At 43.7% G+C, this 27,908-nt stretch overlaps 1 protein-coding gene across 8 annotated transcripts in view; it reads right to left on the bottom strand.

Moving 5' to 3' along the window:
* Window positions 1-27,908, bottom strand: part of STXBP5 (syntaxin binding protein 5) — a 194,812-nt gene that overhangs the window by 30,344 nt on the left and 136,560 nt on the right. For 2 of the 8 annotated variants that reach the window (XM_025184070.3, XM_075924382.2), the window contains exons 15-21: window positions 27,316-27,536; window positions 16,762-16,940; window positions 16,095-16,220; window positions 14,035-14,186; window positions 5,543-5,608; window positions 711-776; window positions 563-610 (exon numbers count right to left, since the gene is read on the bottom strand). In XM_025184070.3, the coding sequence (XP_025039855.3) occupies window positions 563-610; window positions 711-776; window positions 5,543-5,608; window positions 14,035-14,186; window positions 16,095-16,220; window positions 16,762-16,940; window positions 27,316-27,536 (858 nt within the window). The remainder of the gene's footprint in view (window positions 1-562; window positions 611-710; window positions 777-5,542; window positions 5,609-14,034; window positions 14,187-16,094; window positions 16,221-16,761; window positions 16,941-27,315; window positions 27,537-27,908) is intronic. The other 6 variants (XM_006111294.5, XM_025184056.3, XM_006111295.5 and 3 more) reach the window with 6 other exon arrangements.

Raw genomic sequence — 27,908 nt, 5'->3', positions numbered from 1 at the left:
TTTGAAACTTTTATTTAAAAATGTATAGATTGGTGACATGCAATAATACAGCTGGATAGTATTAACATATACTGTTCTTGGGCACAGTATTGATAAAGAGAATAGGTATATATAGTTCCAGTTCCTTTTTATGTGCAAGTAATATGCCATCCTATCTCCACCTTCAAAAATTAAAGGGGAACCTAGGCTTTATGGATATAAGTGTAACATTTAGAGGGAAATAAATTAGCAACGATTTCTAAAGTATAGTAATAGTATTATGTTGAAACTTGCATAGACTGAACCCTTCTAAAATTACAGAATAAAGAAGAACCTCTTTTCCAGTAGGAAGGTGTACAATATAAAAATTAAAGTATTAAAACCCAGATTCTCCTTGATTTTGTTAATCATTGTGCCCAATATATTTAGCACAGAAGCAGCCCCCAGGATTACCATTTAGCACAGGGAATGATAGATTAATAACTAAATAATGCAATGCAATTAGAATTTTTTTGCTCTGGAGTTAGCGTTGCATAGAGTAAGGCACTAGATTAGGAAGAAAGCAGAATTTTCTAGTTCCTACCTATATCATTGGCTACCATCTTGGAAAATTTTCTGCTTTTGGTCATCACTGTAAATAACATTTTAACAAAAAATGTCAAGAAAGTATAAATGTATGAAAGGAGGAATTGAACAAAAGAAATAATGCTGTTAAAATAAAAATACTGTACCCTTTTCTATAAAATTATTCATTTTTTGATCATCATCATCATCAGAATTGTTTGGAGAACCAGAACCTATATAAGTGAAGACAGAATGAAATGGACATGCAAAATGGACATACACAAAACAAGATACATGCATAACACTGATTTGACAAAAAGACTGCATAATACGACAAAAGTTATGAGATTTAACATACTGTCACACTGACTTCAGAGTTAGGATACATCAAAATACTAAAATTTTGGCACTGCAGATGCTAAACTCTTTGCAATAAAGGAGTGCACACAAAAATAAGCAGGTAATTTGAAGCAAAATTCCTTCATAGAGCAACACACACCATCACAACACACTGCACCTCGGTTATTTTGGTTAGGCATTAATTTAATATACACATTTTAATATATGGACACCTAGTATGTAAGTTTGTAAATAAGAATAGAACAAAGAATTAATGCAAATTTTGATCTACACAGTGAAAGCAAGAGGTATCTAAAAGTTAGAGAATACAGAAAATTTAATTCTGCCAGCAGTGGTTCTAAAAGACCACTGATATTGAATAGACTAGGATTTATGAATCCACTGTTTTAGAGATTTAACTTGGTGGCTTTTAAAATTTTATTAAAATGCCAAACAGGTGTTGACACTGGTAAAAATATCACCAATATTTCAGAGAGTTTTTGAAGGGTATTATTTTCTTATTATAGGTATCTGAGTATCATACTTTGTATATGCTATGCAACTTCAGAGTGCTAGATGAGGGGAGCAGAGTTTAAAGCTTTTATAATCTCTTCATTTTAGGCTTTCATTTTATTTCTGCTGTAATTTAGTTCGCTCTCTAAAAGCCAGAGCTGGGATAGGCAACCTACAACACGCATGCCATAAGTGGCATGTGAGTTGATTTTCAGTGGCACATGGGGTAGGTGCTCAGTCCCACCCCTCCTCCCCTGCATAGCGGGGGGGGGGGGGTCTGTGCTACTGCTTGAGCTTCATGGTTGCTGCACAGCCACAGCACCAGCTCTGGGGGGGCAGGCAGGGAGGCTGCTGATTGGGCTGTGCGAGTGGCTGGTGCGCAGCCACAGAACCAACTCCGCTGGGGAGGGAGGGGTTTCAGACTGGGCTGTGCACCTGTGGCTGCTGCTCTCCCCCTTCTCTGCCATTGTAGCAGCGATCTGGTGGAAGCAGTTGAGCTGTAGCTGGTGGGTGTGTGGGGGCTCAGCTGTACAAGCTCCTCCAGTGGCCGGGGCTAGGGCTTGGGTCACGTGGGCTGCTCCTCTGGCAGCAGGGCTGGACCAGGGTGGGTGGTTATGCCAGGGTTTGGGCCATGTGGTTGCTCCTTTGGTAGTGCAGCTTCAGGACTGGGGCACGGGCAGCCCAGCAACCCAGCTGGCTTTGCAGTGGGGTTGTTCTGTGGCAGCCTGATGGGAACTGCATGCTGGCCCAGCAGTGGGGACCTGGCCCACGTGCTGATGTACTGACTGGAGCAGCACTTATGGCAGCAGGTCCAGGGCAGCTGTGTTGCCCAGCCAGCAATAGGGCTGAAGAAACCAGCAGCGGGGAGGAGCGACAGGCTGAGGGGACCAATGGCAGGGGACCATAGCTCCCTCAAAGCTGCATGACTATGCGACTGAGCAGCTGTTTTCTGAGCTCCGCTCATAAGTTCAAAGCTCCTGCATAGGCAGGGAGCTCAGCTGATCGACTGGAGCAGAGAGTTGTCTTGCTGAGCAAGCAGCTAAACGGCACAACTCCCAGAGCAGATAATAAAAAGCAAGATAAGGAGAGAATAAGTGGCTAGGCAGGGGGAGGAGAAACGAGCGAGTGGGTAATTGGGAAGTGGAATCAGAGAGAAGGGCAGTTTGGAGAATCTCTTCTGTGTGGGAGAGAGGCAGAAACTCATTACTCTCAAGCCTCCTGAGAAGAAGGAAGTAAAGGTGCTGACTGCATGGGGTAGGTGGAAGAAAGAGAGGGTACGCAGGTTCTGGCACTGGGGTGAAGTGGAGGCAAGGAGGTAGTTTGTTTGTGCTTGGAGGTGGGGGAGGTGTGGGTAATTTGCTTGTGCTTTAGCTGGGAGTTAGGACAGGACTGACTGTTGGTGTCTACTACTTTGAGAAGCAGGATTTTATCCCAGCATCCACCTAGGCTAGGGGGAGCACATTGCACAAGGGTAGGTGGGGCAAAAACTATTAGACTTTAAAAAGTATCAACAGCACGCATACCCATAAACAGATGTGAGTAAGTTAAATCTCGGCATGCCACTTCTGAAAGGTTGCTGACCTCTGAGCTAACGGGTGCTTTGCCAACTAGCAAGGGCATGCAGTCTTTTCTACAGATGTCAATACTGTAATCACTCAGTGGAGGAAGTTAGAACGTAATTGAAGTTGCAGCTGTGTTCATTTGGAAGATTGAAACTATCACACACTGTAGTATCAGATGACTGAAGATGTCTCAGAGTGTCAGTTCCAAACACTGATCTTCCAGAATGTTGTGCAACAAACCCATTTCCTAATCAAGATCTAGCTGAGCATTATTTTACAACAATCAGTTCCAAAACCATATTCATTGAATTTTTAAAACATGCAGAATTACAAAGTTATAAATTAGATATTGCAACCTTACCCATAGCTAGTCTCCTTCCTAGACGAACCTAACCCACCTAAATCTGCCTTTGCCTATTCTCTGCATTTTTAGACAACCAGTATATGATCCTCTGATTTTCTCTTGGTGCCCTTCAAGTTCTAATATACAGCCCCACCTTCCCAAAAGCTCATGAATCCTCTCCAGTGTTCTTGCCCGAAGAGTCCCTCTATGAAGCTGACAACCTAGTACCCCCAGCTACTTAGAATTTTAATCTAATACAAGACAAATATATCCAGGATTTTTTCTTGTTACCTACCCAGCACAGTGTGTTAAATTTCTGCATGATGTGATGCATACTCTTTGGCTTTTCTATGGCAGAATGCAAAATGAATTTACTTACTTAAATAGCGTATCTGACCCCTATATTTTTTCAGATATAAAGAAAACTGATGAAGAAAAAAATATGTTAATGAATTTACTGATATTTTTTAATTTCAAATTTAAATAGAATGTGGAATCCAGTGTTTTTCACCTCAAAATTCTTTGAAGATTGGTGGTAATCTGAAAACACTCATAAAAAACCCCTACCCTTCTTCATCACCTTTCCAGTCTTCTTCCTGTATTTGTTTCTCAAGTTTTCCTTCCTAAGGAAAGTTAGTTTAAACTTCACAATATTCCTTTCACCTGTGATATCTAAATAAAGCTTTTTGTGGAGATTGTGATACTGGACTTTCACAAAAGATGCTAATCCTTGCAGGAAGAATATCTTTTCCTGTTTCTCTATCTTTCCTTTCATCCCCATATGCTCCCCATGCTTATTTCTTTTTGCTTGCCTTCTCCTCATCCATTAAATGCCTCCTCTTTCCCCTCTTCCTGATGTCTTTTCTTGTGAGCCACACATTTAATCCTAAAACCCAAACAACCCACACATACCAAATAATTATACATCACAGTCAATATTTTAATGTTCATTCATTCTTTTACATGAATTATCTCCTAAGTTCTATTAAATGTATTTTTACACTCAAAACTTGCCTTAAATTTACCAAGTTTGGTCATTTTACTTACACTCTCTCTCTGCCTAGTTAGAACTAGGGATGTGAATGGGTAACTGGTTAACTGGTAAGCATCACTCCAACCCTGCAGGGCAGCCAGCTCCCAGCCTGTTCAGGGAGTGGCAGCCTGGGGGGTTGGGGAGGCACTGCCAGCTCCCAGCCTGCACGGGCTCACAGGATGGGAGACAGCATCACAACGCAGGACTGGAAATAGCCATGCTGGAACAGCCCCTGTCTGAAGCGCCGCAGCTGCTCCAGAGTACTTACCCCCATTTTATCAATTAACCAATCAAACTTAATATTTAACTGGTTAACTAATTAAATGGGATTTTACATCTTTTAAATGTACCACCTAAAATGAAGGGAGGAAGTAATTCACTGCAACAACAGCAGAACATAGTAAGTGGATCACAGATCTTTGCAGTTATTGGACCTGGCCATGGGCGATCATGGTTAAACATGACTCCAAATGAGAAAAATTCTTCTTTACATCTGTCTAAGAGGATTGTGTAGTCTAAAATCAGGTTTAACACTCAGCCAACTCTATATTCTAAATTTACCTCATCAGACTAGAACTCTCACAGAAACATTGTAAAATGACAGATGCTATTGAGAGTCTAGTCAAAGTGATGGGAAAAGTGAAACAGTAACATTTCTAGACACTTTTGAAAATTCATTTTTAATACTGAATATATTAATTGTCACAAGTTGCACAAGTTGCAAGTGTGTTATATTATCAGTACCTCAGGAATGCAACACTGCAATTTCTAGCTAAGATTCCGTGTGTGTGTGAGTGCGTGTGCATGCGTACACATGCATACACATTAGTGGCTTGATAAAATTAATAGGAAAAGCACTTACAAAATATACTGTAGCATGAGAACGTCACTCTCCTCAGCCTCATAGACAGCATGCATTTCCACTCTAAGAATATCTTTGCCTGTGTGCTGCCTCCCTGAAGCATAAATTTGTCAAACTAACACGTCACTTGATTGATCCTTATTAGAACTCAAATTTGGTCTTGATTTAAACCAGAATTCTGTAATGCTTAGTGAAATGTTAAATGGCAAAATGAATGCAATATGATGAAAAGAAAAGCTCTCAGACAGGTTCTAGATAATTAATTAGCAAGGATTGTCAACACATGACTTAAAACCATGTCACATTCTGTGCAAGTATAAATCAAAGTATGTGGAAAAACTAGTTACCCGATGTGGGTGACTTGCAGCGATCCTCTGGCACTGCAGTCCCTTCATTAATATCACAAAGACCTGCTGAAAAATACAAAGAATAATTGAAAATAAACAATTAAAATGGCTGTATATCATCTTTCCTGAGTGAGAACTCTATGAATAGCCTCTATATTACACTAAGCAAGTGTTTCTCCCACTTGAGGTGGTGGGATGGAAGATTTTTTTGTACAAATGTAATAGTCTTTCACATAAGAGGCTGATCTTAATTACCTCAAAATAGTCTGTTTGACAAAAGAATTACAGTATTACCCCAAATATTTACATGCAATTTATTTTTAATCAATTCATCAATATTTCATCAGAGAACAAATACTGTCTTACATTATCAGAGTAAGGTTATTTTATTTTATTAGAGGTAGATATGTGCATTATACATGTATATGGTCCATAACAAAAGACTAATGTATGATCTAAAATCTAAGGTAAGTAAAATAAGAAAAGTAATTTATGTTTTTGATAAAAATTAGATGAATAGGAGGATTGTAATATTAATGACTTCTCTAATATACTTTAATATTATCATGTGACCTCTATGGTGTAATTACATATTTTTTACTTTCATTTTATTTGTATGATTATATTATATTCCTGCACTTACATTTAGGTGATTCTGTACCATTAGTTTTTCAACACAGCTCATTGATTTCATTTACGAAATCGATTGATGATATAAAGGTGGCTATGGTTTATTTTTGGAGGGTGAAATAATTTTTCCCCTGTTGAGGGCTTTCAAATAAGGACCCTCAAAATGACACCATCACACAAAGCAAGAGACTATATTTACAAGATTTTTCTCACTAAAAGAAATGGTAATTTTGCATTCTTTAAATATGCAAAGGAGGAAGTTATTTCATAGGAATCACATACTGAAAACTTGTGATGCAAATGCAGTTTTTGATCCTGTTTTCTTTATGCCTTGACAAAGGATGTGTTGAAATTTAAGTTACCAGTTAGGCCTGCTAATATTTTTGTTTTTTAAATAAGAAGCTTTCATTACATTTTTAAGAATATTAACCTGTTCTCAGACTTACTTAAAAATAGTGCTCTCTTTGGATCGTTATTATGATGTACCATACTAATCTAAATACAAGAACAACCAATTGCATGAATAACACACACCTGAATCCTTAGTTAGAATTAAAAACCATCTGTATGTACAGAACAAAATTTTCAGCACAGTAAAATCTTTGTTCTTTGTATGTGAATTTTCTGAAAAAATGTGTTGAGACTATTGAAGAGATGGCTGATGGGGGAAGGATTAACATGCCAGAACAGACAGAATCAAGGTTTACCCAACTTGCACGTGTGACTCTACTGACTTCAATGTGTTTGCATTGATATAGAGGGCAAAAAAAGGTGCAAGAAACAGTTTTTTTATTTCAAAACTCGGTGGTGCTAATTATTTTCTTTAATTTGGGGTTAACAAGTGACTATTTTCTGAACGCCAAAGAAAAAGCCTTATCCTGTGAGGGAAAGAGTTGCTTAGCCTTATGTAAGTGTGATGTTGTCATCAATATGAATCCCACTCAAAGTGTACAATCAGAATCTTTTGAATTGCACTTCCATTGGATCACACCTTCATGACACATGACCGTACACCCTTCTACCCTATTACAGTGATGTTAATTCAAGAAACCCTCACTATTCTGCATCCACCATGAATGGTAAAATTAGTGAATACTGGGGGCTCCTGTTCCCCACAGTGAGTTCACCACAGGGGATGGGAGGCGCAGGGAACTCACCTCAGCTGCCAGGAACCACAATTCTAGGCAGCTGTGGGGAACTTATTTAGTAGGCAAACTGCACCTTTAGCAGACGGTGAGTCCCCCAAAAAGCTGGGAGCCACAGCAAGATTCCCATGGGTCCTCACCTTTCCTCCCCGTGCTGCCCTCAAGCCAGGACAGGAGACATGCGAATACGTGAACGCATGAATAGCGATTCTGTGAATCATGCGAGTTTCCTTTACTGTTTTTCAAACTTGGTATTTGATCTTGCAGCTAGGTCAAAAGCACAGTTCTTAATGTAAATCAGGGGATTATTCTAGACAGCTTCCTTTCAGATTTTAGTCATGGGAATGTTCTAGAAGCAAGGAGACAGTACAGCTTGTCTACTAACAAAGTCACCTTTGATTTAGAGGGAAACATTTATCAGCCATTTCATAACAGAATGACATCCACTACGTGGTCCACTTTGACATTCTCTGACAGAAGAAAACTTAAAACTTCAGCAAAGATGAAGCACCAAATATAGCTATAGACACACGAGAAGTTGGTCGTAAGGGTTCTGTAATATAAGGCAACCCCTTAAATGCTCAAATTATGAAGATTTTTTTTGCTCCAGAAGCAGAGAGGGGTTTAGGAGAGAAAGCAGAAATCTGATGGCTTGGTTCAGATGAAATTCCAAAATACTTTTACAGATGAACTTAGGATGAAGTCTCAATACCATCTTATGTCTGTGGAATGTTGGGTAAAAGGAGATCAATGCTAAGGGCCCGGAATTCACTGACCCTGCAGCCAATGTGATAATGATTAAGAATATCATCTTGAGAGGAAGGTAACGGAAGAAGTGTTCTGAAAGTGGCTTGAAGAGGGGGCTCCATGAGGTTTGCAAACACAGCATTAAGATTCCATGTAGGAACGTTCTTGGACATGTGAAATAAGTATGCAGTAACCCTTTCATGAATCTGGACACTGTGAGCTGGAAAATGAACATGACTGAACAAGTGGATGGCATAAAGAGGCTGCTGGTAAGGTGGATTTTTAACCAAACTGGATAAGCCAGATTTGTAGGGATGCAGCCCCACAGTGAGGGGCTGAATACTACTCATAAGTAGGTTCATTGAACTGCAACTGGGGAAGGCATGTCCCTGCATTTCCTTCCCTGGCTACCATATTGTAAACCTGATAATAGAGTTGGGCCTCCCCCCCCCCCCCCAAACAAATCTATACTATTATAAAAGGAGAGGTGTCCGTCATGCTGTCTGTCACAGAGAACATTTGAGAAGACTTGCGAAGCTTCTAGGGAGAGGCAAGCTCCCACCTGCAGCCCTGCCCCCACCACAGGGAGGAGAGGAGGAGGAACGGAGCACCACTCCCACCATGGGGAGGGGAAGAGCCTGCACGCCCCAGCATCCCGGGAGCAGTGAGGAGGGAAGAGGCCACATGACCCTAGCTTCTTTGCCCCTGGCAGCAGTAGGGAGGGCGGAGTCCACGTGGCCATGCCATCACCAATACCTGAATACTATTTACATCAAAGTCAATGGGACAGTCTTGGTTCCTGGCAAAATACTGCTATGGATGTTGTCAATATCTGGCTACCTAGTAAGTGGATTCCACTGTAATATATTGTACATCTATAATCAGTGCAATTGTGGGAGGTCTTTGAATTTTGTTGGGAGTAACCAGTGGGTCAGGGCTGATAGGACCACTGATAGAATATTATGGTGGGATCACAATTTGTTCTCAGTTGATGGCTTGCAGGAGAATGAATGGACTTTATTTAGGCTTATAATGGATGTGGGTGAAATCTGACAAGCAGTGTTACGTAAATACAGGGTGACATATGCTAGGACATATGAAGCAAGACCTTTGACTTTTTCACCAACTTCTTAAAATATTCCAAAAAATGTTCATTCTGTTACTCATTAACTAATATATTTTACATTGTATATCGAAGTTCTTTGTAAAAGCACACACACATATAAAGAAACCTCACATACTTAAGGCTGCTAGACTGGCCAGTTAGGGATTTCTTTCAGAGCTAGTTTTGTTTATTCATTTGGTCAGAACATAATGGAAGAAGCTTGATGAAAAAGAAAGTGATTTCTTCCCCTCTGTCAGTTATCTCTACCAATCCTGGAAATACACATTAATGAACAATAAAAGTATGTTTTGTTATCACAAGAGCACCATGCTAACTGAATCAAAGCCCTATTAGTCACATACATTTATGAAGAGAGGTCATGATTTTAAAGTAAATTTTTAAATTGGTACTCCCACTGAAGAGATTAGCAGCATGCTTTCCAATTTCTCTTCCTCCAGTAATAGCATCAGTGAAATTTCATGAATAGTTATTTGAAGGAGATGGGTAAGAGGGAGACTACCAAGAACATCATACGCCTGTTATGAGGTTAGACGAATGCTATTGCTGCTGTATATGAGCTATGCTTAAAAATGCTTTGCAAGTACTAATTTTTTAGAATTTTTTAAAAACATCAAATTTCCTCATCAAAAATGACTTTCCAGAAAAAAAAGTAAATTAGAGAAGATATATTCCCTTTCAAAGTTCAAACAAGACCATGTCAATAGTTTGCATTTTGAAATAACACTAAACCAGATTATTCTGGAATCAAGGATGCTACAAATAAAAATTTCTGATAATTTCACAAAGCCTCACCTTATAAGATGTTTTACTTTGATAGTGCTAATTAAACATAAAACCATGATTTATGAAATACTAGTGCTGTGTAATGGTTTGCAAGTAATAAGATACTAAATACAGGCAGTCCCCGGGTTACATGGATCCGACTTACATCGGATCCCTACTTACAAATGGGGTGAGGCAACCCCGCACTAGCTGCTTCCCCCCAGCAGACCAGGGAGACGCGGAGAGGCTTTTCTCAGCAGACACCTCAGCTTGAGAATAAAGGACTGAGGGAAGTGAGGTGTGGGAGAATAAAACTGAGCTCTGGAGAAATGTTTGGCTAGAGTTTCCCCTACAATATGTACCAGTTCCGACTTACATACAAATTCAACTTAAGAACAAACCTACAGTCCCTATCTTGTACGTAACCCGGGGACTGCCTGTATAACAATCTGCATCAATGGTATGTATTGTGTTTCTGTTTTAGTCATGACCACAAACCATAAACGAAATATATATATTAATGATGTGCTTGGAAGAAACTCTTTCCATTCTCTAAATATTCTTGTATTAAATCTGCATTAGCGGAGATTAAACATTTGGCTTCAATTAATTATCTGTAGTAAGGCATGTGGCATGTGGATTTATCTATCAGAGATAGTAGAGGATATAAAAGATTAGGTAATTGCACAGTTGCTGGAACAGTTTCTTCTTTCTCAGTAAAAAGATACATGCCAACAGCTGGAAGCTAAAAAATTAATTTAGCAAGCAAACAAGTTTTTAAAAAGCTTAATATAACTACTATCTTTTTCTTCTCATAAGAGAACAATGTCTTTTACATGGTCAGTTATTTCCTTTGCTTTTAAAAAACTAAATAAAAACGAAGAGAGATTCTATGCTGTGCCTCTTCGAAGTGTAACACAGAATAAGCTGGCCTGGGGAGGAGTTTTCTGGTTGCTTTATGCCCTCTTGATTATGAATTATTCTGGGGGGCTGGAGTGGGTCTAGCTATTTATTCAGTTACGTGGGTCTGTCCAAGTTTGGCAGTCTCGTAAGGGTGTCCTATGTGCTGTAGTGCCCTCCTGAATCTCTGTAGTGCTCTGGCCTTGCCTTCACGTCTGCTTGGGTTCATTAGGGAGCCCTCATGGGGCGGTCTCACAACCATCTTTCACAGTTCCTATATCTGGAGAATTCTCCTGCGCCCTCAATCAAATATATTTTGGTGGTGCCACAAGAACAAAAGATATGGCACATGCCAAAATTAGTTTCTAAAGCAAGAGATACAAAATAGATGATATAATATCCTTTACTGAAATAACTTTTGTTGATGAAATAAGATACTACCTCACCCACCTTGTGTGTTCAGTGACTTGGTACTGACACAGCTACAAGACCACTTTCTAAAACTAAAGTTATTTACATGAAGTAACAAAAACTTAATGTGTAAACAGCACATTATTTACATCAAATTCAGATGGTCAAAAATATTTTATTGCCATTAAATGACTTACTTATATAAGAGGTGCGAAGCTTTTTCACAGACTCTGAATATAAGTTAGAAAGGCTGCACATGCAAGAAACCACAGTCAGCATACCTTAATGAAGCAATGAAAAAAGGAAAGACGAGACACCAACATAATATGTTTGAGACAGAAAAATCTACAGAATAAGTTAAAACATCAGGGTTATATGATGCTTTTGCCAGGCAGACCAACTCTTAGTAAAAGCAACTAAAATCTGAAGGAAAAAAATCTTAATTAAAAGTAAAGATTCACACCAGCCAATAATCGCTTTTCATTATCTTGATGAGCCATACTGGATATTTCAGCTAATAAGCACGTACACACATGTGAAAGAGAGGTACAATTAATCATGCTAACAAGATGTTATAATGACAAAGGCCAATGGCACAAACTAAGCAGTTTCTAATGTCTCTCAGAGTGACTTAATTTTATCAGAGTACAAAAACAGTATTTAAGTACTAACATTTTTCCCTATGAAACTAAAACATTAAGCCTATCATATTAGACTGACTTTTGCTCATATGAAAAAATGAAACCTTTATCCATGAAAGGAAAATCAAAGATTAATTAAGTGCTTTATAATATGGTAGATATTTGGTGCCTTTTTTTTAGTCTAATGTCTTCACCTTGTATTTGATGTTTGTCAAACCAGTATTTACTATCAAGTGATACCTACCTCAGTTATAGCATCTATAAATCCAAAAGAAGAATGGTGCATCTGTGGCACTGTACCTCAAGATAGCATCTTGAAGACCCCATATTCACTACTATCATATGGTTATGATATGTTTCTTACAAAGTATGCATGAGGTATAAACTTTAAAAATATTGATCTGTTGAACCTTAATATCATGTTGGATTTTATGTACTAGGATTGTAAATGAAGTAAAGAAGTACTGCTATATGTCGTGAGGTTGAGAAACATCTATGCCTTTCAGTTGTGACAAAGAAGCAACCATCAATCCAGAGGCTTCTCAGAAAAGGGAGGTATGCAATGGGGATTGCCTGACCCACACATCACAGCAAAGATCTTTCTAGCCACAGTACGAATGTATAAAAAAAAAGGACAGTGACATCATCACTTGGTCTCTCCTGTCCCCCAATCTCTTATCTAGATGACCAAGACTTGAAAATTGAGGAGATAAGTTTCAAGACAGAAGGAAGTCCAATCTGTGTATTGAAGAACTGTGAACAGACCATAACATGTTAGGGTGAGAAACACCTTGATTAAAATCTTGCTTAAGTCTATTGAAGTTAGAATTTAGACTAATTATTATTTTTATTTCTTGGATTACCATCTTTGATCCGTATCCCCGTTACTTGTTTTAAATACGTTTTTCTGTAGTTAATATTCTATTTTATGTTACTTAAAAACTGTGTTTTTGGTTGCAGGGCTTATGAAATCTCAGGCACATGTCCACTTTCTTATGAAGAAGCAGCAAAATTATTAATGAGTTTACATTGTTGGAGGGAATCCTGATTAGTGTATGACCTTATTTCTGGGGTGAAAGGCTGGTAGCTGGGGTGACTTGCTGGTGCTTCTCCCTATAAAATTCATGAGTGGCTCAGGGATTATTTGTGCAATTTACTGGGTGAGTGGCTCCATGTAACTAAACTGAACAAAAATGTTTTAAAAATATTAGCTGTTTTTATTTCAGAAATTATAAATGAAGAATATGAATAACAAAACACCAGAACAATTTAAGAAAAACCTAAAGTATGATTTCAACTACTCCCCTCCATACCTAATTTTTAACCCACACTATTTTACAACCTTGGACTTGCAAATTTATATTATTCATTTATATTCCATACCTGGGGTTTCCCCTTTCAGAAGCACAAAGTGAGTCCCAATAATTATAGACATTCTTAGTGATGAGAAATTTTAAATTAATAGCAGCAGAAGCAAAGGTACCCAGTTTTGTGATGACCCTTCTATGCTGAGAAAAGGGGTATATATAAGTGAGAAGATGTGGAGAGGGGAGGGAGAGCAGGGAAACTGCAGGATATCATCTAGTCATATTTATGAAATTTTGACCATTATTAAATTAAGATATTTTAAAATTCACATAATTGGTTTGTATTTAATTTATAATTCTATGAATGTATACAATGCTTGCCTATACGTTGCTTAAGGGGCTTTTGACATATTTTAAAAATTGATACAAATCACATGAAAAACAGCAAATACATAAAGCTCAGTCTGCAACAAAGCTTAGTCTCATATCACAAAACAAGAGAAAAATTAAATCTGGGTAAGCCAGGGAAGATGCAACAAAAAATGAAATATTGTACTTAATCAGGAGGAATCTAGTATACAGCCTCTCAGATACCTCTGATTCAAGTTACTGAATTGTCAAGAATCATCATGTATGAGAATGTGAATACAGACCAATGTCCCATTAATTATTCTCAAAGATCAGACATGTAATAGTCATACAAAAGCAAATATATGTTTAAGGTGCTAATGGGATTATTTTCAAAGCAGACACAATTATGAGCTCTGGAGAAATGCAACATTCACCTATTGAATGTTGAAATGCAACATTCACCTATTCTTACCTCCTGATGGTTGCCGAGTTTTACGAGGAGATCGAGGTTCCCTACGATAGGGATCATTAGAGCCATACAATTCAATGGTACCAAGGTTCAAGAGGACTGTCTTCTGCAGGTAATCAACCATTGCAATACCATTACAATTCCCAAAAACTACTCTGGAAGAAATGGAGTAGTAGGAAATATTTCAATAAAGTTGCTGATAGTCAAATGTTGCTATTGTTTTTATTCCTGTATGTAGTACTATACTTGACAAAGAATTATAAAAATACTTTTATTTTAAATTGGTCATTTAAGTGAACCTGAAACAGGATTTAAAAAAATACTTCTGTGAACTAATATTTAAAGTACAGTTTGCTGCTCTAGAAAGTGACTAAAAATAGTACTGCGTATGCTCATTCACTGGCCCATTCATTTATAAGCCGACCACCACCCAATGAATAGGTAGAACTGGAAAAACCCAATGACCTTTTCATAAGATGACCCTATATTTCAGGGATTGGCAAAATTCAGCTCCCAACCCAATAGGGTAAACCAGTGGCACACCAAGATGTTTTATGCATCTGGAGTATCTGCAGACAGAGTCCTTCAGCTCTCAGTGGCTGTGGTTTATGTTCCCGTACAATGGGAGCTGCAGGAAGTGCATGGGTTGAAGAACATGCTGACCTGCCACTTCCTCTGAACGTGTTGGCCATGAAGAGTGAATCACAGCTACTGGAAGTGGAGAGGCTCTGTGCCTGTGGATGCTCTGGTAAATAAAATATCTGGTATGCCTGCAGCTTATTTTGATGGGCCTTGAGCTAAAGTTTGCCATCCCCTGATCTACAAAGACCACACAGATGCATTGCTGAGCCTCACTCTTTGATGCTTCTCTATACCAACAAAAAATTGGCTTAGGAACAAGTATATATGTACTTCCTTTTCAATAAGCCAGTTTGCTGTAGCTACAGAGTTCACTTACTAGAGACACAATTTGGTTTTTACTGCTGTTTGATTTTGCAGAGCCAACATAGCTGTGAGAGAATTAACTGCCTTTAATTATAACTTGTTCATTAACACCACAATTACAAACTAAGCTGTAATTGTAGAAATTGATGCGTGAGTTAAAAGGTATCTCCAATAGTATCCAGCTTCCAAGTTGACTTTGTAGAGCTGGCATTTTGCAGAAGAATCATTTTATTTGCAAAATGAGCAAATTTAATCAGAAAGACAATTTCTACAACTCATTTTATAAAATCCACTTTTTACAGTACATGCTTTTCTTCCATAGTTAACGTTCATCTCTGAAACTTAAATTTCCCTGGTTATTTGGGGGAGGGGCGGAAGAGAGACTTCAATATACATTTATGATGTTATTTGGCCTACTTATATAACTGGGCAAATTGCCTAATGAAAGAGTCTCTTAAAAAAAGCTGCCCTCCCACCTATGAGACCATCACCTTCACCCTAATAGATGCAAAATGGGATATCCCTTAAAACTGTCAGTACACTTTCTTTTGGTCATTTACTTTATTATTTTAGTGACAATCATTACCATTACTATGAAGAAAAGGTGTACTAAAGCTCCTATTAAAAATCTCTATTTTAATGAACTTATAATTTGCTCTTAGACAAATAAGGCAGCTGGACAGGATTCTTTTAAATATATGACACACAAGCTCTGATACAACTCTGTTCATTTTAATTTTTTTTGGTGCACAAAAACACTTGAAATTTCCTATTCATATAATTAAAAGTATTTAAAGTCTGTCTTTTTTGTTTATATAACTAGAGAAGTATTTTAATCCTTTTTTAATCAATTCAATTAGATTAGCTAGGATATTCATTAACAGATTATATATACAGATTTATAAACATTATATGACTGATTATCAGAGTTATCATTAAAAAGTCAAAATCTGCAAAAAAGATACCATCTGTGATTATAAAACTATTGCAACTTTTTACTTTGATAGCATTGCCAATATTCCTACACAGTGGGTATAAACCAATGTTGACTTTTTCAAATTACAGCCACTTTGGTGAAAATGATTAGAAAACTAGTAAACAACACAGAATATACTTACAGACCATAAGCTGAGTTTACTGCCAAACTGGTTATCTGCTGTGGAGGTTCTCCACTCACCCATACCAGCTGAATAACCAATTCAATCTGGTAGCCTACAGATTGTTTGAGGGGAGAGCTTTTTATTCTGCAATACAAATACAAGGTATAATGCCTTTATATTTCTCTCTCCACTCTTCACTTTAATAGAGCAGAATCATATTAACTTTTGCAAGACATGGAGACTGATAATTATTGAATTTTGCAATCTACCAAATGAATAAAAGCAATATAAATAAATAAGACTAATGTATCAAAAGTAGGTATTCATTTATTTTGTTCATTTCACCTTAATTCCCATTATTTATGATAATGCTTAGATTTACTGCTTAATACAACTCGAGTAATGATTCCAAACAGTGAAAGATGGGAAAGTGCAGGACAAGGATAGACAGCAGTAATATGATGGCTTTAGTAGAGAAAATGTGTCTCAAATTCTGAGGGGAGAATTAGGAATTGCAGAATTCATGAAAGAAGCCGGTACTGAGCAGGGATTTGAATATGATGTATAGATATGGCTAACGGAAACAGGCAAGGACTTTCAGCCTAAGGTTGATGCTATGATATAAGGACATATGAGTGCAACATGAGAAAGTGGATTTTTAGACTTTCCATGTTATTACACTTACTTTAAACAGGGGACATTATCACGAAGCCCATCAGATGAGCTGCTGCTAGTAGACGGATGTGACTGAGGAGCAATGGACTGAGGATTGGAACCCGTGCCTGGAGTTGGCAATGGTGGAACTTGCTCACCATCTGGAGAGTCTACGTCATTTATTTCGTACAACAGCCGTACTTCAAGCATCTGTAAATTAAACCAAAGCAAAAGTGAGAAAATATTCTCACTCTTCTCTATGAAAACCTTTTCCTTTGATTCCCACATTTGCCACTTGAAAACTATAGAAATGTATATGTGAATTAACTGAAGTACTAATAGAAACTCAAATGAAGGATCACTATGTTAGGCAGCTTATGTATAGAAAAGTGGTTCATAAATATCATTGCTTTTTGCAACTCTTAGCTAAACAAAAATAAAATACTACATATATTAAGGCTCAGATTTTTACAGATATTTAGGTGTTGTTGCGCTTAAGGATGTTAAATATCGACTAATTGAATAGTTGATGCATTTTGCAGTGACTATTCGATTAGTTGATACAGTTCCTCTGCCTCTGAAGTTGCTACACTTCAAAGGCAAAAGTGCTGCGTGGAGCCCGGGGTGAGCTGGGGACTCCCCCAGCTGATCCTAGGCTCCACGCTGTGCTGCCGATTTAAAACGCCGTGAGGAGCCTGATGCCGGGCTCCTCGCGGCATTTCAAAGTGACAGTGCCGGATGGAGCCTGGGGTCAGTGGGGGAGTTCCCAGCTGATTCTGGGCTCCACACAGCGCTGTCACTTTGAAATGCCGTGTGCAGCCTGGGGACACCCTAGCTGCTTCTGGGTTACATGTGGCATTTCAAAGCCCCAGGCTTCAAGTGGCGCTGCTCCAGCTCCAGCTCTCACCCATAGCAGGTAGTTCACAGATTAAAATTTGACCTTTAACCATCAATTGCTTTTAAATTTAGAACAAAAACCTTTAATTGGTATAGTAACCTGATGAGGAACCAATAAAAGAATTTAAGCACATGCCTAAGTGCCATGAAGTTAAAAGATAAGCCGGTGTTCTAATGCTATTAAAAGGAAACCAATCCAATTCCTATAAATGAGATAGAGCAGTGGTCTCCAACCTTTTTACACCCAAGATCACTTTTTAAATGACAGACCAAGCCAAGATCTACCGCCCCACCCCTTCCTTGAAGCCCTGCGCCCTCTCTATTCTCCTCCTCTCCATCACTTGCTATTATCCCCAATCCTTATACTGCTGCTTTAAAAAAAAATTATTCTGTAGGAAGAGGTTTTTCCAACATTTGGCCTGTCTAGATTGGACCAAATGTCAGAAAAAAAACCCTTCTTTTGGAAGCCACCTTATTCCTTGTGGAAAGAGGAATATAGAGGTGACCAAAAGAGCCTGTTTGCTCTTCCACTAAAAAAGTGGAAGAACAAATGCAACCCTGGATGCAGAAGAGTTTTTCTGGGATATCTCCAGAATCCCAAAAAATGCTGCAGTCTAGCTGGACCCTTGCTGTGATGAGACAGGATGTGTAGTCTCTGGGGTGGGAATGAGGGATTTGGGTGTGGGAAGGGGTAAGAGGTGCAAGCTCTGGGAGGAAATCTGGATGCAGGAGGAGGTGGAGAAGGGGACACTGGCTCGGGGAGGAGGCTCCAGGCTGTGCAGTGTTGGGATACTAAGCAAGCCATAGGCTTGCGGATGTGAGGGTGCAGGAATTTGGGTTGGGGTATGTGAGGGCCTTAGGGCAGGAGGTTCCAGTGTTTGATAGGCTCAGATCTAGGGTCTGGGGAAGGGGGAATGCAGGAGTGGTTGTGGCCAGATGGGGGCTTGGCCCCAATTGGGAGTTTGTTGGCCAGGCTTCATTTTTAAATAAAATACTATGTTAAACACAAAAAGTTTCTGCATTGTCTTTATTTATGAGAATGGTAGGAAACCTGCCTTGAGTCAGGGGTCACTGACCCATAGAAAAGTCATTTGAGAGCAGGGGACACAGTACTGGGGAGGGGTGCTAATGGGTTCCGGGGCAGGGAACAGAGTGCCAGTGGAGGCAGGGGAGAGGAGGCAGGGTGCCAGGACAGGTTTCTGTAGTAGGAGACAGGGTGCCAGAAGGAAAAGAACGGTTACTTACCTGTAACTGTTGTTCTTTGAGATGTGTTGCTCATGTCCATTCAAAGTAGGTGTGCGCACCGCGTCTTCTGGAGCATTTTCCCTAGCGGTACCCGTAGCGCCAGCAGGGTGCCCCCTGGAGTGGCGCCGCCATGGCAGGGCATAAGTACCCCTGCCGGCGCTGCCCCACCTCAGTTCCTTCTTGCCGGACACTCCGATGAAGGGGAGATAGGGTGGGAATCGAATGGACATGAGCAACACATCTCGAAAAGCAACAGTTACAGGTAAGTAACCGTTCTTTTCTTCTTCGAGTGGTTGCTCATGTCCATTCGAAGTAGGTGACTACCAAGCTAACCCCACGGAGGAGGGGTCGGAGCAGTCATACCACCAGAGTCATGAAGAAAGGTGAACAATAAATGGATTTATTTGAACAATGCAACACTGACAAGGCACCAATTAAGAACAAAGATAACCGGATATATATTTACATCACAGATTCGAGGACTGCAGAGCCCACCCTTGCATCCTCCCTGGCCTGCCGAGGTAGCACATAGTGTGTTGCAAACGTGTGGAGGGAAGACCAGGTGGCTGCCCTGCAAATTTCTGTGATTGGTACCTGGGCACCAAAGGCTACCGAGGACGCCTGCACCCTGGTAGAGTGTGCCTTCACCCTGGGTGGGGTTTTACCAGCCAGCTGATAACATTCCGTGATGCATTGCACCACCCATCGTGATAGCCTTTGTGTGGAAATAGGCGACCCTTTCACCCTGTCCCCAAATGCAATAAACAATTGCTGTGATTTATGGAACGGCTTGGTCCTATCAATGTAGAACGCCAGCGCCCGCTTGGCGTCCAGGGAGTGCAGGACCCCCTCCTTAGAGGAGGCATGAGGTTTTGGGAAAAAAACCGGGAGATAAATCTCCTGGGACAGGTGAAAAGGGGAAACCACCTTCGGGAGGAAGGCTGGATGAGGCCTTAATCTTACATTGTTATGGGAAAAAACAAGGTAGGGCGGGTCTACAGTTAGCGCCCTTAGTTCCGACACCCTTCGAGCCCACGTAATGGCCACGATGAAAGCAACCTTCAATGAAAGGTGCTGCAGGGAACACGTGGCCAGCGGTTCAAAGGGAGGTAGCATAAGCCTGTGGAGGACCACGTTAAGGTCCCAGGCGGGAAGCGGGGCCCTCATTGAGGGGTACAGTTTTTCCAGACCAGTAAGAAACCTTTTAACCACCGGGTTAGGAAAAAGGGAAACTCCTGCCATAGCAACGTGGAAGGCAGAGAGAGATGCCACATGGACTTTGATAGAAGAAAAAGATAGGCCACTAGACCGAAGCTGGAAAAGGTAGTCAAGAATAGTTGGAATAGGAGCCGAGGACGGGTGTACTCCTCTCCGGGACGCCCAAGACGAGAAGCGCTGCCAATTGGCAGCATACGACCGTCTAGTAGAGGGTTTCCTGCTACTGAGGAGAACCATCTGAACCTCTTGGGAACATTCCCTTCCAGGTTGGTTCAACCACGGATAAACCATGCCGTTAGGTGGAGAGATCGGAGATCCGGGTGAACCATGATCCCCTTGCCCCAGGGTTGAGTTAGCAGATCCTGGACTAGAGGGAGTGCTATTGGGTCCTGGACAAGCATGTCTGTAGCCAGACAGACCAACCCCCCATATCATCCATCTTATTTGCCTCTCTGAAGCATACAGGGCAGAGAAGGAGCAGTAAAATCAGCATAGTCTATGCTGGCTCATCTGATCCTGAGAAGCTGAAAAAACAGATATGTGGAGAGAGAGCGATTAAGTCAATAAGCTGGTCTCGAGGCTGCAAGAACTGCCCCGGCTGGCACCCATGTTGATTTGAACACACACACAGTCCCTGGGAGAGGAATTTCCCACTGAGAAAAGAATCCCCAGTAATTCCAATTTAGTTATCTCTCTTACAAGTGTAAATTAAGTTCACAACTCCCTTGTAAGAACTGGTCTCACAAAAAACAGACCAGCTCCATTTGGCATGACAGATAAGAAAGAGAAATACGTGACCCCATGAGTATAAAGGTGGTACAGCAGCACACTCTCTTTTGAGTGTCATTCTACCCTCTACCTGCTGGTCGGGTTAGGTGTTTGACCTCCCGAGGTTCTATGGGGACGCCCACCTCGTATTTTCGTCTTTCCTAGGAATTGAGGGACCGGCCCTGGCCTGACATGCTGGAGTCGAGAGGCACAGAAGGGGGTAAAAATTGTATCTGGATGTGGTCCTCTGTCTTAAGTGTACACATAGAAAGAGTAAGCTGTTACTTGGTACTATTATTTCTATTTTTCTATCTTTATCTTCTTTGTAACCATTTTTAAGATCTATATTTTGCTAGTAGTAAAGAAATAGAGCAATAGCCATTGTAACCATATGATTTATAAGCTTCCTCAATAAACCTGTAACTGTTTAAGCTTTAACCTGACTCCTTCAGTTGCTGTAACAGAACCAAGTACAATTTAAAAGAACTTCAGCCGGTCTAAAGTGACAGTTATAGGAAGAGCTTGGGCGTTTGGATCTGTGTCACTCCCAGGTGACAGGGTCCACTGGGGCACTTCTCAGCCTTTCCTGGGCTGCCCGCTGCAAAGGAACTCCCCCCTCCCGTGTTCTAGCAGCTAAAATGTGAAGTGTAATAAGCTCTTCCTACACACTGGGGCATCTGTTAGCCTGTTTGGCTACCCTCTGCGACGGGACCTTGGTCCTAGCAGTAAAGTCACGGACGTTAAACTCTCAGGGCTCCTTTCAGCCTTCTGGGCTGCCCGCTGCGACGAGACTTCGTGTCTTAGCAGCTAAAGACTTAGGAGACACACCCACACACACTGCCCTGACCGTCGGCTGACAATGTCTACTAGGATTAGGAACCAGAACTGTCTGAGCCACCTGGGGGCTATGAGAATGATCGAGGACCGAAAGGTCCTCGCCCTGGTCAATACCCTGGAAATTAGGGGAAATGGGGGAAAGGCATAGAGGATGCCCTCTGGCCACACGGTCATCAGGGCATCCCCCAGGGAATATTTCCCCAGCCCCAGCAGGGAACAGTAGTTCCTGCACTTGGCATTGCTTGCCGAGGCGAACAGGTCTAGGCGGGGATAACCCCACCTGCGGAAAACCTGGCGGAGAGCCGAGTCCTTGAGGGTCCACTCTTGGGCTCCAAAGGATCTGCTCAGCATGTCCGCTAGCAGGTTTTTGCACCCCGGGAGGTACTCCGCTTGAGGTGTGATTCCGTGCTTGACGCACAGGTGCCAAAGCTGCAGGGCCTCTTTGCAGAGGGGAGGTAATCGCACCCCGCCCTGCTTGTTGAGGTAAAAAACCGCCGCTGGGTTGTCCATACGAACCAGGATGGAGCAGTGGGCGAACCTTGGCAGGAAGGCTTCGCAGGCTCACCTCACTGCCCGCAATTCCCGGACGTTTATGTGCAGGGCTCTCTCGGAGGGGGACCAAAGGCCTTGAGTCCTGTGCCGCCCCAGGTGTGCTCCCCAGCCCAGGTCGGACGCATCGGTGACTAGCGTCAGGGAGGGGGGAGGGGCACTGAAAGGAACCCTGCTGCATACCACAGTTTCCTGGGTCCACCATAGGAGGGAGTCCAGAATTTCTGTGGGCACCGTAATTATTGAGTCCCAAAGACCCCTGGATTGGCTGAAGGCCCTCGCCAACCACGCCTGCAGGGGTCTCATCCTCAATCTGGCATGGCGGACCATGTACGTACACGCCGCCATATGGCCCAGGAGCCTGGAGCAGACCCGAGGGGTTGTGATAGGGGATCGGGTTAACCCCGAGATCAGCTCCACTATGGAGAGGAACCTGTTCTTGGGCAGGAACGCCCTTGCCACCCTCGAATCGAGGAGGGCTCCCACGAATTCTATCTGTTGGGAGGGAGTCAGGGATGACTTCTCGACATTAATCATGAGTCCCAACCTTAGGAAGAGGGCTCTTGTGAGTGCCACGTGAGCTTCTACCTGCCTGGACGAGCGACCTCAAATCAGCCAATCGTCGAGATACGGGAACACGTACACACCTTGTTTGCGGATATATGCAGCAACCACTGCCATGCATTTCGTGAATACCCTCGGTGCCGTACATAAACCAAAAGGGAGCACCGTAAACTGAAAATGGGATTGGGCCACCATAAACCTGAGGAACCTCCTGTGGCTGGGTCTGATCGCCACGTGGAAGTACGCGTCCTTGAGGTCGAGAGTCGCGTACCAGTCTCCCAATTGTAGCACTGGGATGACCGATGCCAAGGTCACCATTCTGAACTTGTGTTTTATGACCGCCTTGTTTAAATCTCGAAGGTCCAAGATGGGGCGGACCCCTCCCTTCGGCTTGGGGACAACAAAATAACGGGAGTAAAAACCCCTTCCTCGCAGATGCGGAGGAACCTCCTCTATTGCTCCTTTTTCGAGGCGCACAGACACCTCCTGACACAGTACGTGTTCGTGAGGGGTGTCCCTTGCTAGGGACGGAGAAGGGGGTTTTGAGGGCGGCGGACCTAGGAACGGGATAAAATAGCCTCCATTCACAATGTTCAGAACCCAGGCATCTGATGTTATTATGGCCCATGCCTGGGCAAAAAGGGATAGTCTGGCCCCAAACGGGGGGCCAGGGCGGGAGATTAGTACGGGACTCTCGAACAGGGCGTCAAAACTGGGGCTTGCCCTGATGGGAAGGACCATGAGGACCTCCCCGCTGGGCATCGGTTCTGGGGCGATGACGTCGACCCCCAGTACCCTGAGGGTGCGCGGCCGCCCTGGAATCTCCACCGGAGGCCCGGGAGCGGCGCCTCCGGTAATCCCCACGGGGGACCTGGGCCTGCGCCCTCCCCTGCTGCCTATAGGGCAGCTGTCACCGCTGTGGAGCCGGCGTGTGAATGCCCAAGGACTTCAAGGTAGACCTTGTGTCATTTAGGGTATGGAGCCTAGAGTCAGTGTGCTCCGAGAACAGAGCTTTGCCCTCAAAAAGCAAGTCCTGTATCGTATGCTGCACATCCGGGGGAATTCCCGAGACATGGAGCCATGCCCCCCGATGCATAACGACCCCAGTCGCCATCGTGCGGGCTGCTAAGTCCACAGTGTCCAGAGCCGCCTGGAGTGCGGTCCGCGCGATATCTTTACCCTCCGAAGCAACCGCCGCAAACTCCTGACGGTCCTCCACAGGGAGTCTGTCTTGGAACTTTTCGGTGGCCTGCCAAGTGTTAAAAGCATACCTGCTTAGCATCGCCTGTTGATTTGCGATGCGGAGTTGCAGCGCTCCTGTGGCGTAAACCTAACGGCCCAACAGGTCCAGCCGCTTAGGTTCCCTCGCCTTTGGGGAAGGACCAGGCTGAGGGAGTCTTTCCTTTTGGGCCGCGGCTTGTACGACCAAGGACCTGGGGATGGGTTGTGAATACAGGTATTCATGTCCCGAGTTTGGAACGTAATAACGCCTCTCGACCCCTTTTATGGTAGGGGTCAAGGTTGCCGGTGTTTGCCACAGGGCATTGGTAATCTTTGACACTGTTTTGTTAAGCGGTAAGGCCAGTCGCGTAGGCGCATCTTCCGTGAGGATGTCCACCATTGGATCCGTGTCCTCGATGACAGGCTCCACCGTAACGGCCAGGTTGGAAGCCATGCGGCGGAGGAGGCCCTGGTGCGTGCGGGCATCCATTGACGGCAGACTCGGTGCAGGGTCTGCTAGTGCCTCATCCGGAGACGACGAGGACTCCTGAACTGGCACAGGAACAGTTGTCGCCAACTGCGGTGCTGTCTGGGCGGCTTGCGCTCCTGATGGGTCCACCTCTGGTGCTGAGGATTGCGGTGCCACTGGATCGGGTTGCAGCGCCCGAAGAGGGCGGGGGGGGGCGCCCGGGACAGGCATGCAGACGGTTGGGATCAGTGCCCTGAAGTCCCCGACCCCAGAGAAGGAGGCAGCTGACCTTGCCACTGATGGTAGGCCCAGAGGGTCCAGAAAGTCCACTGCGGGTGCGGAGGCCACGTCTGTTGAGTGTGGTCCCTCCAATGTCTGGACCTCTGTGGGCCGAGGATGCTCCCGAAGAGCCCGAACGGACTGAGACAGCATCCGAGTCCGAAAAGTAATTGGACTCCGGCCATGGTGGAGCTGAGGAGGAGCGCGGGGCAAACCTTGCCATGGACTCTGGCTTACCCGCATGAGTACGTCAGGGCCGTACTGTCTGTAGGACCGGGGGACCCATGCCCAGTGCCAGAAGGCTCGCTGACGGATGCGGCACCGGGGGACCCAGACCCGGTGCCAGGGTTCTACGGCACCCAGTTGCGGTACCGGGGCGCCCAGACTTGGTACAGACTGCGACATCGCCAGCTGCGGCACCGAGGTGCCCAGGCTCGGTGCCGGGTAAGATGGAGCCAATGGCTGCGGCACCAGGGTGCTCAGGCCCGGTGCCGGTTGAGTTGCGGCCGGCAGTTGCGGCACTGGGGTGCCCAGGCCCGGTGCCTGTCGAGACCACTGTGTCGACGCCGGTGCAGATGAAGGCACGGAGACGGACGCCGGCTCTTGGGTGACCTCCATGGAGGAGAGAGATGTCTGAGTGGACGCCACATGGCTACTCAGATACGGCACTGGCACCACCAGGCGGGGAGCTGGCAAGAAGCTCAACTGCAGCGAAGTTCGCGCATGGCTGGAAGCTCCCTGAGAATGACGGTTCGGCGTCAAGAAGGGTACCGAAGTAGCGATAGGTACTGACCCCACATGGGGTGGTCCCGACGCATAAGCCACTTTAGCATGATAACCTGGGCCATGCTGGGGCGAAACCGTAGCCAGCTGAGTCTCCAACAATGGTGATCTCGACCCTTCCAAGTCAACTGAGGATGGAGGGGAGGTCGTGAGGCTAATGAGGTCCTGCGCTGCCTTGAACGTATCCGGCGTGGACGGACGGTGTGGAGGCAGGCGACCAGGACTATCAAGGCCTCCTCGGCGCCAATGGTGCGGTGGGGGCGATACGCGCACCAGTGAGCCCACGGCGCGGTGCCCAGCCGAAGTTGCCTTCTTCAAAGGGAACCTTCCCCATGATTTCTTCACTCTCTTAGTCGGAGGAGAGTGAGACTGGTGCCGAGACCTCGACGCCAATGCACGGTGCCGGTGAGGAGCCTCCCGCGTGGAAGCCGGTGCACTGCGCACCGCGGGCTGTTCCGGCGGCACCGGTTGAAGCGCTGTCTTGATGAGGAGAAGCTTCAGGCGGGAAACCCTTTCTTTTCTGGTACGGGGCTTAAAGGACTTGCAGATCTTACAGGCAATAGCCAGATGTGCCTCACCTAAGCACTTAAGACAACTGTCGTGTGGGTCGCCCCTGGCATAAACTTCCCGCAGTCAGTGCATGTTTTGAAGCCTTGCGGCCCTGGCATTCCTTAACTCCAAGGGAGAAGGACCAAAACAGTGAAACTTATTTATCTAACTACAAGACCTATTTACAAACCAATGTGAGAATGGGAACCATTAACTAACTAGAGACTAAGAAAGATAGAGACGCTCCAACGACCGTCGCTGCGGTAAGAAAGAACTGAGGTGGGGCAGCGCCGGCAGGGGTACTTATGCCCCGCCATGGCGGCGCTACTCCAGGGGGCGCCCTGCCGGCACTACGGGTACCACTAGGGAAAACGCTCCAGAAGATGCGGTGTACGCGGTGCGCACACCTACTTCGAATGGACATGAGCAACCACTCGAAGAAGAACTGGTTTCTGCAGGGGGGGCAGGGTGCAGGGGGACAAGTTTCTGCAGAGGGGGGGCAGGTTTCTGCAGCGGGGTGAGGAGGCAAGGAAGAGGGAACAGGGGGCCAGGTGGGCAGGGGATAAGTTTGGGGCAGAGGAGATGGAACACTGTTGGGGGCAGGGAGTTCCCTACACCAGCCATGGAGGGAAGCCTCTGACCCGCGCTCCCTCCGGACTGACCACAGGGCAGCCGGGCTGGAGCGAAGAGAAGCGGCTGCCCTGCTAGCTGGCCATCGTGCTCAGCCAGGGTGCCACCAAGCTCCACGTGGGCAGGCGCAGAGGGGAAGCCGCTGATCAGCTGGAGCGCAGGGCAGCCTCTTTCAGCTGAAAGCCACAGTCAGCTGGCTAGGGTGTTTCAGCCCTCCCGACCTCCCAGCTCCCACCATTCCTCGCAGCTACTCACCTATGTTGTTGCTCGGTGAGTAGCTGCTCCTCAAAGGAGGAAATCTAATGTAAATGTACTGCGCAGGCACGCAGTTCAGAGAGGGCTCAAGAGCTACTCTTAGAGCCCCTGAGATCTACCGGTAGCTCGCGATCTACTGGTTGGTGACCACAGAGATAGAGAAATAAAACTTCTACTCAATTTTTTTCTGCTGCTTCTAGTTTTGAATATCCCCTACATATCATAATTTAACCAAGAGGATGAATCATGATAAAAATCCAGACAATTAATATATTTCTATTACAGCCAAATGCCATAAAATTTAAGAAATGATACCATTACCGGAATAACTTCTGTTGTCACTTCCTGTTTGCTGAATCTGTAAATAATGACATGTGCAGAAACTCCGGCTATGCACAGCATTCTACTTTCTGGACACCATGAGATGATCTGAATGGCATATGGATCTTCATCTACTATGTCTGTGTTTGGCCTATCATCCTTACTTCGTGATTTTTCAAATACTTTAGCTGTTTTTAGTTTGTAAAGTACTTGCAGTGTTACTAGGAACAAATAAGAATGCATAACAAAGTTAGTTTAAATTTAAACAGGTATTTTTTTCTTGTTTCTCCGTTTGGTGCCTTTTTTCCTTTACAAAGATAAACAATTTTTCAGCAAGAGAGAAGCACAGAAGTAAGGTTACACCATGTTAACATTCTCAGTTCTTCATAGAAAATATATCCACAATGAGATATTTAAAAAGGAAAAATCCCTTAGAACTTCATTAACATAAGCTAAAAATCATTTTTTTCTTCTAGAAAGATATCAGGTGGAGATGGAAGATCTACAAGACATGCAACAGGAACTGTAGCATTTACAACATATAAAGAATTTCTTCCTTTTGAGTTATGCTTGAATACCAATGAGACAAGATG

This window comes from Pelodiscus sinensis, chromosome 3, assembly GCF_052426305.1.
Source record: "Pelodiscus sinensis isolate ZL-2025 chromosome 3, ASM5242630v1, whole genome shotgun sequence".
In the NCBI taxonomy this organism is placed as follows: Eukaryota; Metazoa; Chordata; order Testudines; family Trionychidae; genus Pelodiscus; species Pelodiscus sinensis.
This window is presented reverse-complemented; position numbering and strand designations above follow the sequence as displayed.